This window comes from Ovis canadensis, chromosome 17 (assembly GCF_042477335.2).
Source record: "Ovis canadensis isolate MfBH-ARS-UI-01 breed Bighorn chromosome 17, ARS-UI_OviCan_v2, whole genome shotgun sequence".
In the NCBI taxonomy this organism is placed as follows: Eukaryota; Metazoa; Chordata; class Mammalia; order Artiodactyla; family Bovidae; genus Ovis; species Ovis canadensis.
In genome coordinates, this window is record NC_091261.1 from 55224420 (window position 1) to 55237304 (window position 12885).

The window sequence follows — 12885 nt, forward strand, 5'->3', positions numbered from 1 at the left end:
TGAGACAAACCACCAAGGAGGCTTTGACCCTACTGTCCCCCCTCCTTCTCACAAAGAGCCTCCCCTCCCACCTACCCCTGCTCATCCACGCACACTACACCGCCTTGACCAGACACTCACTCTCCAAGATCCTGCTTCCGCTGGTCAAGTTTGGGGAGGGGGCGTGTGGAGAGATTGTTCGCGCGCTCCGCCCCACCGCACCCGCCGGGACGCCCTTGGACTGGGTCTCCTGAACGCGAGGCCCCGCCCCGCCCCACCCGGTTCGTGAGCCTAGAGCGCGCGCCAGACCTCATGCCCCACCGGGTGGGGTGGGGTGGGGGTGGTCCCTGAGGGGGCGGTCCCGGAGGGGCGGGCCTGAGGGGGCGGGCACGGGGCCCCGCGTGCATGCTGATAAGCTGGGCGGCCGCGTCACTCCGCACCGGCGCCGTGGCTGCGGGGCGGGCAGGAGCCGCACACCAGCCGAGCGCGGCCGGCCCGAGCCTCCCTCGCTTTTCCGGGCCCCAAAGCCCTCCCCGCCTCCCCTGAGAGGGGGCCGCGCCCCTCTGAGGAGGATGCCGAGCGCCCCCTGCGCCCACGGCCCCGGGCAGCCCCTGCGCGTGGGGAACCCGGGAAGCAGAGGGGCGCGCTGAGAGGGCGCGGGTGGTGCTGAAGGGACAGCTCCCGGGCGGGGCGGCAGAGCGCGCAGCCCTCCCGCAGCATCCGCCTGCAGCCCCTGCCTGCAGCTCCCGGCCCGCAGCCCCCCTCCTTCAGCACCCCCAGCCCGCCGCGAGCTGGGGTGGCTCATGGTCCCCGAAGCAGCGGGCCAGGCGGAGGCTCCTGTGTCCACCGGGCCCACGGGGATGCCCCGCGGGTGAGGCAGCCCCCAGCTTCCAACCGCGTTCATGGCGGTGGCCAGGAAGATCAAAACTTTGCTGACAGTCAACATCCTGGTGTTCGTGGGCATCATCCTCTTCTCCGTGTACTGCCGCCTGCAGGACCGCTCAGAGGGGCTTGTGCAGATCGTTCGCAGCGCCGACCGCCGGGTGCGCAGCCGGCACGCCAAGGTGGGCGCGCTGGCGGAGCGCGAAGCCATCCTGCAGCGCCTCGACCACCTGGAGGAGGTAGTCTACAACCAGCTGAATGGTGAGCTGAGCCAGCGCCTCACTCGGGACAAAGAGGCTGGGAGAGTGGGTTGGGGAAGAATTGTTTCCGGGCTTGGGACGTTGAACTGTGTCCCTGGCGCTACAACCTGCGAAGACCCCAGGGACCTGGTGGCCAACCAGGGCTAGGATCGAGTTCCTGTTACTTGGCGAGTGAGTCAGGTAGAAGGCAGATGGGAATACAGCATCTGTGTAGCTGAGGATGCTGGCCTGAATGACTACGCATACACTTATGTGCCCAGAGGACACTTGAGTGCCCCAACCCACCAGTACACATGAAGGGACTCCACCTTGTTCCCTGAGGAACTGAGAGAACTTCTAGAGGTTGTAGGGCCTGTGCTAAGAGCAGGCGGTGCCCAGATCTAAGAGCAAGGGAGTCTGCCATACTGCTTCAGGAGCTGTGGGGCATCAGGGCTAAGCCCAGACTCACTCTTCTCTCTTGAGGAAGAAGTGGAGAGAGGCAGGATGGCTATGCTGCCCTTCAGAGGTGTTTGTTAGATGTTGGTGGAGAAAAGTGGGCTTCCCTAGTGGCTCAGACAGTAAAGAATCTGCCTGCAATATAGGAGACCTAGGTTCAACCCCTGGGTCAGGAAGATCCTCTGGAGAAGGGAATGGCAACCCACTTTGGTATTCTTGCCAGGAGAGTTCCATGGACAGAGGAGCCTGGTGGGCTACAATCCACGGGGTTGCAAAGAGTTATGCCCCAACCACTGGAGCTGTTCAGTTCCCTATCCTGGGGATGCTCTGGGCTCAATCAACCAGGTGCTGTGGGCCAAGTATGAGGCTGTGAACCTGTGACTCATGGACAAATAGAGTCTAGGTCCTGGCAGGGGCTTGGCAGATATTAATTACCTAAATGGACCCTGAGCCATGGTGCCTGGGAACCTGGAGTCCTTGGAAGCTTCTACAGGAAATGGCTCCTGGAGGTGGACTCCTTGTTTCATCCCAAGCGGATGTGAGTCACCCTGAGGGTCAGCGTGGGAGTCAAGGAGGTTCAGGGCCAATATGGAGCTAGGTGGTGGGGGAGGAGGAGTACTTTTCCACATTGGGTTGCAGTAGAGCAGAATAAAGCAACTGCTGCTCCCTGGGCTTACTCTGTGCCAGTGTGCAAGGAGGAAAGAGGAAAGTTTATGTTTACCCCATTAGTAGGCTTTCCCCTTCTGTCCTGTGCTATTCTGGTTTCTGTACCAGCAGCCCCTGGCAATGCTCTTTAGGAAGCATCAGTAACAGGCTCCAGCAGGAGCTGTCTGGGAGCCAGCTTACATAGACGGGGCCTGTTCCGCACATCACTGAGTCCAATGTGGAGGTCCTCTTGGGATTTCCTTCTGGATGCCCAGCCAGCCTTGGAGCAGCAGCTCTGAACCCGAGGCTTGATGATGCCTGGGATACGGGAGCTGTCTGCAGCCATGCCCGCCCTCTCTGGGAGAGTAGCACATCCTCTGGCTTCCCAAGTGCCTTCTCACCACCCCTGAACTCCTGGGTTTTTTCTGGAGGTAGTTCTGGTGGGTTGCTCGGCTTTTCTGATCTTCCCTATTCAGCTGAAACCACGAGGGGAGAAAAGTTTAGTTTAGCTGTCACTTGACCATTCCAGTGGTGATTCATCTCCAGGAAGGCAGTGTGCCCCGGTAATAGCACACAGCTTTATTGAAGTGTGTTTGCCAGGGTGTTATGGTCTGTTTTATGGGGAGAAGTAGAGGATTATATAAAAACATTGGCAGCACGTTGGGTTGTGTAACATCCTGACGGCCAGCTCAGCGCTGAGAACTGTTTTCCCCCCTCCCCCACATCAAGGTGAGAAGAAGCCAGGATTCTTGGAGGCAGGAAAAGCCAGGACCTTCGACCGACTGATGGGGGATGAAGTGTTTTGGGAAAGTGGAGTGTCATTCCCAGGCCCACCCCAGCCTCTCCCCCTCCCTTCTCCTGGCTTCTTCCTCCTCCCTCCCCTCTTCTTCCTACTCCTCTTCCCACCCCTTTCTCCTTTTTAAAATCTTTTCTCCCTCATCCCTTCACCAAATCTCTTCCTCCTATCAATTTTGCTCTCTTCTCCTTTTTTTACCCATCCCTTAGCCCAACTGTTCTGTCTCTCTCCAATCTCTGTTCTGTCTCTCCCACCAATCCCACTCTTTATCTTGCATCCCCATCTCAGACCATATGCCTAGCATAGCGTCTTACCCAGGGGTCATTCAGTATTTGTTTCTGGACATGACAAGAGAGCCCCAATCTAGCACTCAGCCCGGATGGGTCACTAAGGAGAGGACAGTGCAGGACTGGTTGACCTTTGTTCACAAGAAGCCCTTTGAGAACAGTGCTCACCCTTCAAACTGGCACAGATTCCTCTGTTAAAGGATTTTGAAGAACATCAAGGAGCTTGCTTCCCAGAGGAGGCAAGCCACAGCCCTTTACACTAGTGTCTGTTGTGTTTTAGATCCAAGAAATAGGATATGGATTCCTAGGAGCTTCTGCTTAATACGAATTCAGCTGAGATTAGAAAGGAGAGGGAGAAACCTCAACAAAATTGATTTATTGCTTATATTTCCTTTGCCTTGACTGCTTCCTAGAAACACTTCTCCTGGCTTGAAGGAGCTGGTGGGAAGGAAAGATTGTCCCTGGGGAGCAGGGCCCAGAAACAGAGCATCCTCCCCAACACCCCCCACAGCCTTTCTTTAGCTGGTCCAGTGCCCTTTACTTGAAATGTCTTGTTGACTCAGCAAAGACTTATTAATGGTGTGTGTAGATTCAAATTCACAGGACCGGGGCGGGGGGTGGAGGCGGGCATGGATTTTCTTTAAGGAAATGCAGTATAGTCACACGCTGTATGTACGTGAGAGTTTGCTTCTAAGTTTTGTGCTCAAGGCAAAAGAAAAAATGTTTATAGGCAAAAATCATCCTTCCAAATATCTTAAACTGCACATCAAGTACAGCATCCTGGTTTCATGCCTGCAACTGGCACAGTGAGTCTTATGAAGTTGGAATTGGAGAACCTCTAAGCTCGGTGGGCTTCCCTGGTGGCTCAGGCAGTAAAGAGGCTGCTTGCAATTCAGAAGGCCTGGATTCAATCCCTGGGTTGCCCGCTCCAGTATTCTTGCCTGGAGAATTCTATGGACAGTGGAGCCTGGTGGGGTACAGTCCATGGGGTTGCAAAGAGTCGGACAGGACTGAGCAACCAACTTTCAATTTCACTTTAAGCTCAGTGAGAAGGGAGAGGAACTCCCATTCAGTTGGTCATATGTTCAAGCCCTTCTGCCTTCTATGACCCCTTAGGAGCAGAGGCTGAATTCGAGCTGGGGATGGGAGGGGGAGGTTTCTATTTGGGTTGGTTGGCTGCTTTTAAAAACTCAGACACATGTGTGTTAATTCCCTCTAACTTGACCCTCTAATCAGCCAAGTCCCTCACAATCAAAGGTCAAAGCCGTGTATCCTTTGTACAGATGGAAAAGCTGAGGGCCGGTGAGACAGCAGGGCTTGCTCAAGGTTGTTTAGGAAGTTAGCAGCTGCTAGAAGCATACTTGCTTTAGAATCTACATTTCTTAACTTAACAAAAGTTCAAGTTAAAATAACAGGAGGTCCCGTTGTGGTCTATTGGGTGATGGCCTTGTACATCTCAGGTGGGGGTCGCCTCCCACCAGCTCTGCCAACACCACTTCCCGTCCACTGGGAAGAGGTACTTGCTGGCCCTGCTCTCTCAAACTAAAGAAATTGTGCACCACACCTGTTCTATTGTTCATCCGAGGGTGGGAATTTTTGTCTGTTTTATGCACAGTTCTAATGCCAAGGGTCTTGGGTGGTACCTTGCACACAGTTCATGCTCCAGAAATATTTGTTGGATGAGAGAGTGAGTGGATCTTTCTCTAAACGATTGTTTTTGTTTAGAATAAATTTATTTTCAAAGACATTTGCAAATCACCACCATACCCGTAAGCAGGAAGGGACTAGGCGAATGAATGTAATGAAAACAAAATCATGCTCTTTAATTCCAGCGTGACAGGGCTGTCAGCAGAGGCTCTGAGCCAGAAACCTGCCCTCTCTTTGTTAGAAGGGAGAGTCTCAAGTGTGGGGGATATATTGGCATGAAACCAAGACTTTCTCCTTGAAGAAATCAGGGGATTGAGACAGCCTTTAAGAGGGGATAAGTCTCACGGCATGAGTCAATGTTATTTACTGCTGCGTTCATTTTCTGCCAACAATCCTGTCCCATGTGCTGGTCCTCCCAGGATTCTGACTGCACACTTTGGGAAGCCCGGGTCTGGAGCAGAGTATTGCTTAAGGGGATGTGATGGGGGGTGTGAATTGGGTGGGAAGAGTGGGGAAGTGGCTGTCAAGTTGCTAAGGGGCACTTGTCCCTGAGGCTGCATCCACTGCAGGGGGCCCAGATCAGGAAGCTGAAATCCTAACAATAGTCTGAGCACCACGAGTGGTGTTTTTATTTTTTCAAGTCTTTATTGAATTTGTTACAATATTGCTTCTGTTTTTACCTTCTGCTTTTTTGGTCATAAGGCGTGGAGGGGGTTGTTTGACTTGAATCGCTTTTTCTGTTCTCCTCCATTGGATCTCAGCTCCCCCACCACGGATTGAACCCACACCCCCTGCATTCAAAGTCTTCACTACTGAACTGACAGGGAAGTCCCCACCCTGAGTTTTAGTAATCGAAGAATTTTGGAGTTGAGACCAGGAGGTGCCTGGGAAGAGGCGAGAAGGAGGCAGATGGAGAGAATGCCAGGTGGTCACCCTGTGTTTGCCTTGGTCTCTCGGGCTGCAGGGGGAACAGACCCCTCCGTGTGGAACCGTCTTTCCTGCACTGTGGTGCTTGCTTTGGCGGTAGGCAGGTGTCACAGCTGAGAAGCTGAATTTGGGGAGGTGTCCAAACGGTCCCCACCTGGCGTGGGAACTCAAATATCACATGAGAGCACAAGCCATGTGAGGACAGCAAGTGCCTCAAACCCTGGCGTCGGGTGGATGCCCGATCAGTGCCCTTCAAGGGACCAAAGGATGAATGCCTCAGGTGGGTGGAGCCTGCAGGAGAGCCTGGTGGAGGAGGGGCGGGCTGGGTGTCTGAGAGGGGCCTGGAAGGTTCCTGCGGACGGCGAGGGGCTGGCTGCCCCTCTGGACCACTCCTCACCTCTGTGGTATGCCTGTCCCAGTCTGCCCACTCCTGAGATCCCGTGTGCGTAGAAGGTGCTGAATTCACAAGAAGGGTTTTCAAGCCCTTTGCTATGCACGAGCAGCTCGGTTTTGAAGACGCCTAAGATATTCCACTTGCAGGGCATGTGTGTTTCCTCAGAAAGATTTCCCTAGTCATTGTGAATTTTAATTCCAGAAGTAGCTCCCCACTGGTTCCTGGGCCCGTCCAGCTCGAGTTCATCAATTTCCTCCATCTTCCTCGAATCTGCTTTATGAGTTAAAACGTCCTGCATTGCTGATTCCAGCAGTCAAAGCCACCGTGGCCGGAGAAATAGTTGCCATTCGTTCAGGATTTAATCACTGGTCCTGGCAGGTCGTGCTTCAGAATGGCAGCAATTAATTGGTTGGCCATTTCCTCCCCCTACCCCCACCCCCACCCCAGGTCATTAATTGGCTGGCCTCTCCCCCTGCATCTGTCTCACATCCCCCACTGTTGTTGATTTACTACAGAAAGTGAAAAAATAGTTGGTGCTCCCAACCAGAGCCCAGGCTTTTACACAACCACAGCCAGCGGGGGGGCTTTTGACACAAATGGCTTTTTCCATTCTCCTACATGGGAGCCGCCTGCAATTACATTTCACTCACCCTGAGAAGATTAACAGCATGTTGGTTTTGCCTTTTTTCCCCTTCTTTGCCTGTGCTCCTCTGCCTGCTGGTCTGCCTGTGACCCCATCCAACCACCAACTACCCATATTAGAACAGCCGGAGCCACTTCCGGTCACAGAGGTTAGCGCTGTGCAGTCCTGGGCCTTGGCATCTGGGGCGATGAGAGGCAGGGGTGCTTCACCCTGAGATAAACACCCCTCACGCAATTCCCCGGGGAGGAGCAGATCTCACTCTGGAGAGGCTAGCTCTATCCAGAGACTCTGCAATCCAGCGGGGGCCCCACTTCTAGGAATAACTCAGGCCAACCGTGACCCCCACCTTGGGAGCCTGCCGGGGCTGAGTGATTGCATTTACAATTCAGCTCAGCAATTTGCATATTTCAGAGGTTCGGCACTATTTTCTGAAAGGACAGTTTATCCTTCGTTGGCTGGTAACTTGACAAAAATAAGTCTCTATTCACTTCCATATCCCATGTCCTACTGGGGACATTACTGCCTGGGATCCAGCTTTCTGCTCTTTGGTCAGCTTTTCTGTTCTGCTCTCAAAAAGCACAGGTACCCTCGAAGGGAGGATAGCCAGGAGTCAAATGAGGGATGGGGAGAGGCTGATTCATGGTGAGATGGGTCCTTGGAAACTGCTCTGCAGGCTGAAGCTCTCTCGTTCTCTGGATTGAAGGCAGTATCTCCTTTATCCTTATCATTCACCCCTCATATGTTCCTGATGCTGAGTCAGGGTGTAGGAGCGAAGGAGATGCAGGTCCCTGCCTCTCAGGGCTGACATCCTAGGAGGGAGGCAGGTGAGAAACGAGTGGTGTGAACAGGGCAACTCCAGGCAGAAAGAAAGGCCACCAAGAGGAAGAGTGATGGAGAGTGGGTAGGTGGGACGGGGTCCCGCTTTAGATAGGGTGTGGCTTGAATAGCATTTCCCCAGATTCATGTCCTTCGGGAACCTCAGAATGTAACCGTTTGCAGACGTACGTAGATGAGGTTGTACTAGAGTAGAGTGGGCCCTGATCCAGTGATTTGTAAGGGTAATATTGTCCTTATGAGATCAAGAGGGACACAGACATAGGAGATAGAAGGCAGAGACAGAGCCTGGGGTGATGTGTCTACAACCCAAGCACTCCAAGGATGCCAGCAACTCCAGAGGCTGCAACAGGCAGGAAGGACCCTTTCCTAGGGCCTCCAAAGGGAGTGTAACCATGATGCCCTGAGTTCTGACCACCAGAGGACCACGTGGCTGTGTGTGCTGGGACACTGACACCAAAGGTGGGTGGGGAGCTCCTCTGTGATGATCAAACTCAGATGTGAGTGAGTTGTGAGGCGATTGGGGAAGGGCATCTGGGCAGGGGCCAGCCCCACGTGAGTGGTGCTGTGCTTAGTCACTCAGTCCGACTCTTTGTGACCTCATGGATTGTAGCCTGCCAGGCTCCTCTGTCCATGGGGTTTCTCCAGGCAAGGATACTGGAGTGGGTTGCCATGCCCTCCTCCAGGGGATCTGCCCAACCTACATGAGTGGAGAGCACTATGAAGGAGGAGAGTGGTGTGTGGCTATCAGGGAGGACATGGGACTGTGCTCTTAGGAAGGTGTGCTCACACACCATAAATGTCCTGTGTGCCAGGAATGCTTGGACTTCATCTGCAACCATGGAAGTCTGTGCCTCTGTCTAGCTGGTTGGATTTTTAAAGCACATTTGTGATCTCACTCAGATCTGAGGGACCAAAATGACAGTGACAACACACAGTCTCTCCAGCCACCTGAGGGTCAGGACAGTCTTGATTCTCTGCCTGCTCAGCCTGTGGCCTGCCTTGGGGTCCCTCGTCAGGGCTTCTCAACATGTTGCTGTTGACATCTGGGCCAGGTAATCTTTGCACATGGTGGTAGGGTGCTGGTAAGCTGTTGAGCAGCATCTCTGGCCTCCACCCACTAGATACCAGTAGTCCTCTCCTCTCCCACCTCCGGCTGCAGCATGAGACATTGTCAAGTGTCCCCTGGGGGCCAGAAAACTCCCGTGGAGATCCCTACCTTCTGTCTAGAACACAGGGGTTAACTGGCGGGGTTCATACCTGGCTCCACCTCTCAGGCAAGTCAGTCACTCCCCTCTAGTCTCAGTTTCCTCATCTGTAAAGTGGGGATGATGGAAACACCAACCTCAGCAGAACCTTGTAGAGGCAAAAAGAATTGGCTTGAGTGAAGGGAGTCATCCCTGTGTCCAGTGCAATTGGCTAACCCACACTGCCCGAAGTTCGGGATCCTGCTGGGCACAGGCAGATTGCCATCCTGAAGGCTGTCCCCCATGCATCCTTGTTGACCTTGCTGACTGTACCAAGACAGTCTCAACTCAATGGCAACATGCCTCTTGCATGTTCTGAACTTGCCTATCTACCTTTAGTGCCACCCCCAGGCTCAGCATCCTTGGCTGGCTCTGTATCCAGCTAGACTTTAATAGCCAAATGCTGTTTCATTTCCTATTGATTAACATTTTGGGCAAAGGATAGAGGTCTCCTATCTTGCGTATCAATACATCACTTATTTAAGAAGCAAATTCACTTAATTCAAAAGTGCATCGGTTTAAAGGAGGCTATTAAGTAACATGAATTGAGTGGTTTACAGAGACATGGATACTGCAGGAAGGCTGGAAGAAAGACCAGTGTGGGGTTGCTGTCATAGATGGCCCTTGAGGCTCTGAGCTGTAGCATCTGGTCTTAGAAAGTGGTCTCCCCTGGGATTGTGGATTGATGGCCTCAGAACCGGTGAAGGGAGATGCTGGACTCTGGATCCGTGCTCTTTCCAAGGCTTTCTGAAGCTTTGAGTTTGATAAAACATAAATAAAAATAAAATAACCCACTTGTGCAGATGTGGCCCTGATTCTTGGGTCCTGAAAAGAAGGCAGCAGCATTGACCACACCCCCGGGCTGCTCCCCAGCACCCCCACCCCAAGGCAGCGACCTTCGACCTTCTGGTCCTCCAGAGAGGGGCCTTGCTCAGAAGCCTCAGCTGTTGGGTTTTATTTTTAAGTAAATGAGCCCAAGTACAATGGCTCTTAATATGCCACCCCGGGCCTGGCAGTGTGCCAGAGAAATAAGATCTACAGGTGCCCGGCCTGTGATGGATCCTGGCCCCGGTAGCCGCTCCAGTAGCCTCCTGGCTGGCCCAGAGTAGACCCCTTCCTCCTCCCTGAGTTTTCCACCCTGGTTAGAAGTGAGTCTTGGCTTCAAGGCTATAGGGGCAGTGTGTGCCCAGAGCTAGACACAGGGCTGGTACAGGGGAACAATGGCTGGGATGAGGGGAAGTCCTGATTGTCCCAATTGTGTGTGGACTGACTTGCCAGACAGGACCTCCTGGAAATTGAGAGGCTCAGGTCACAGCTGGTTCATGAGCCTCTAAGTATATTTCTTTAAAAATGGAAGAAATCTCAACAGGAAGTTACCAAAATAGTCATATATTTTAGACATTTGTATGCAATGAGTTAATGCTTTTGACACTGGAGTGCAGTGTAGTTGTACTGTTCACAGAAAGATCAAGGAATTTGTAGAAATACTGGTTCTTGTAGACGTCCTGGTCTGAGAACACAGTGTGTTTAGAGGTGTGTGATGAAAGCCTTCTTCTCAGGCTCCTGCAGGTCAAAGGCTGACATGGGTCTCCTGGGAAGGGTGCCCTGTGGAGGCTTTTCCTGCCTGTTTTCTTGCCCTTTCTGGGGGTTCAGCACCCACATCCTGCATCCATATCCGGCCTCCATATCCGAATCCAGCAGCGTTTCGCCTTTTTGTGCCATTCTCCCAAAGTCACATCCCAACCCCCACTCTCCTCTTCACCTCCCTCTTCTACCTTTAAGCGTCCTTATGATCACAGGGGCCCACTGGATAATCCAGCTCAAACTCAGCTGATGAACACCTTTAATTTTCTCTGCCATGTAACCTAACATTTTCCCAGGTTCTGGGGGCTGGGATGTGAACACCTTTGGGGTCCGTGATTCTGCCGATCGCAGTGAGCAAACTGAACAGACTACTGAACCTGAATACATGGTAGGGGGCAAAATAAGGCAGAAGGATGAAGTGTCAGGGGAGAGGCCCTGGCATCTCCATCATGCATCCGGAGAAGGCCCCAGGAAGGGAGTGACTTTTAAGTGAAGTCTGAAAGTAAGGGTGGGGATGTGACACGCAGAGATCTGAAGGAGGGAGATCTAGGCCCAGCAAGTGCAAGAGTCCTGAGGCACAGAATGTGCTGGAGGGTTGGCTAGAGTGGTGGTCAGGGAGTCCGTGCTGGAGACTCACACTGGGAGCCGTATGAGTCTACTCGAGCTGCTGTGACCAAGCAGCACACTTGGAGGGCTTGAACCACAGAAATTCATGGTCTCACAATTCCCAAGGCTTGAAAACCGAGATCAAGGTGCTGGCATGGCTGGTTTCTGATGAGGCCTCCTCCTGGCTTGCGGATGGCTTCTTCTGTGTGCATGAGCATTCCTGGTGTCTCTCCCTCTGTAAGGCCACAGCCCCATTGGTTTAGAGTCCCCCAGTGACCTCATTTATTCTTAAGTACCCCCTAAGGCCCCTCTCCAGATACAGTCACATTGAAGTTAGGTCTTCGACATAAAACTTTTTTTTTAAGTACTTATTTATTTGACTGCCTGGGGTCTTGGTTGTGACATGCAGGATCTTTTGTTGCAGTACACGGACTCTCTAGTTGGGGCACAGGCTCAGTAGTTGTGCCATGCAGCCTTAGTTGCTCCTTGGTATGTGGGGTCTCAGTTTCCTGATCAGGATCAAACTCATGTCCCCGGCATTGCAAGGTGGATTCTTAACCACTGGACCACCAGGGAAGTCCCCTCAATGCACAGGTTTTAAGAGGACATAGTTGAGCCCATAGCAGGAGTTATCCACATGCAGATGTTATCGAAACCCACATACATAGCCTTATGGTCTCACCCAGACTAGGGAGTGAGTGCAGGGGAAGAGGCAGGTTGGCTGAGCTGGGACAGTCTACCAAGAGATGAGGAATAGCCAGAAGAGAGGTGAGGCAGGCCAGTGTCTGATCCTGGGAGTCAAGGGGACCAGCACTGCTGAGTACTTTGATGGGTCACACTCCATGAGCACTGAGAGTTGACTGCTGCTCCAAGGGTGGGGGTGACCTGGACAAAGTCAGCTTAGATGCGGGTTGGGGGTGAAGTTGGAAGCAGCAGACACGGGGCCTTTCTGCAAAGCACTGTGGATTTGGGGGCTGGATGACTATTGGTGGTGGGACCCCCATGCAATGTGGGACATGGAGAAGTACTGTCAATTTCCCCTGGGGGCATCTCCTCCCCCAACTGAGAACCAGTCCTGTGAAGGAGGATGAGATGAGGGTCTGTCCTGGAAAGGGAGATGGGGCTGACAGAGGGTGTTATTTCCAAGATGAGAATTAGCTGAGAGGGAAGGATTGGGTGCCAGAGCCCATCCTGGAGTCCATGAGAGGGTGGCACCCCAGCTCAGAAGCTGAGGCCTGGCCAGCACCTCGGACAGCTCCTCCTGCTCCTGCTTCTGAGGTAGAGGGACAGTAGTTGAGCTAGCCGGGTGGGGTGGAAGCTGGGGTGTTCTCTTTTTTCCATTTTCTCAGAGAGGCAGCAAATAAAGTTATCAGTTGAGGTTTCAATCCCTGGGTTGAGAAGATCCCCTGGAGAAGGGCATGGCAATCCACTCCAGTATTCTTGCCTGGAGAATCCCATGGACAAAAGAGCTGGTGGACTATGGTCCATAGGGTCGCAAAGAGTCGGACACGACTGAAATGACTTAGCACACACATACTATTAAATGGATTTTTTAAAAAATATATGTCTGGTTATGTATTATCTACATCCTATTTCAGAATAGGGACCACTACAGATGTGTGTTGTGAATAGGAACACTGAGTTGGTAGGGCTGAGAACCCCTGGTCTGTAAGGTAGGTAGGAGCCTGGGAGAGGCCGCTAAAGGTCTAGGGGGCTGCA

At 52.8% G+C, this 12885-nt stretch overlaps 1 protein-coding gene across 1 annotated transcript in view; it reads left to right on the top strand.

Annotated features, from left to right (window-relative positions):
- The first annotated feature begins 450 nt into the window (after positions 1-450).
- The window catches only part of GALNT9 (polypeptide N-acetylgalactosaminyltransferase 9), a 120716-nt gene continuing 108281 nt past the window's right edge, over positions 451-12885 (top strand). Inside the window, exon 1 of the mRNA XM_069558598.1 lies at positions 451-1122. Within this exon, the coding sequence (XP_069414699.1) occupies positions 882-1122 (241 nt within the window). The 5' untranslated portion in view covers positions 451-881. The remainder of the gene's footprint in view (positions 1123-12885) is intronic.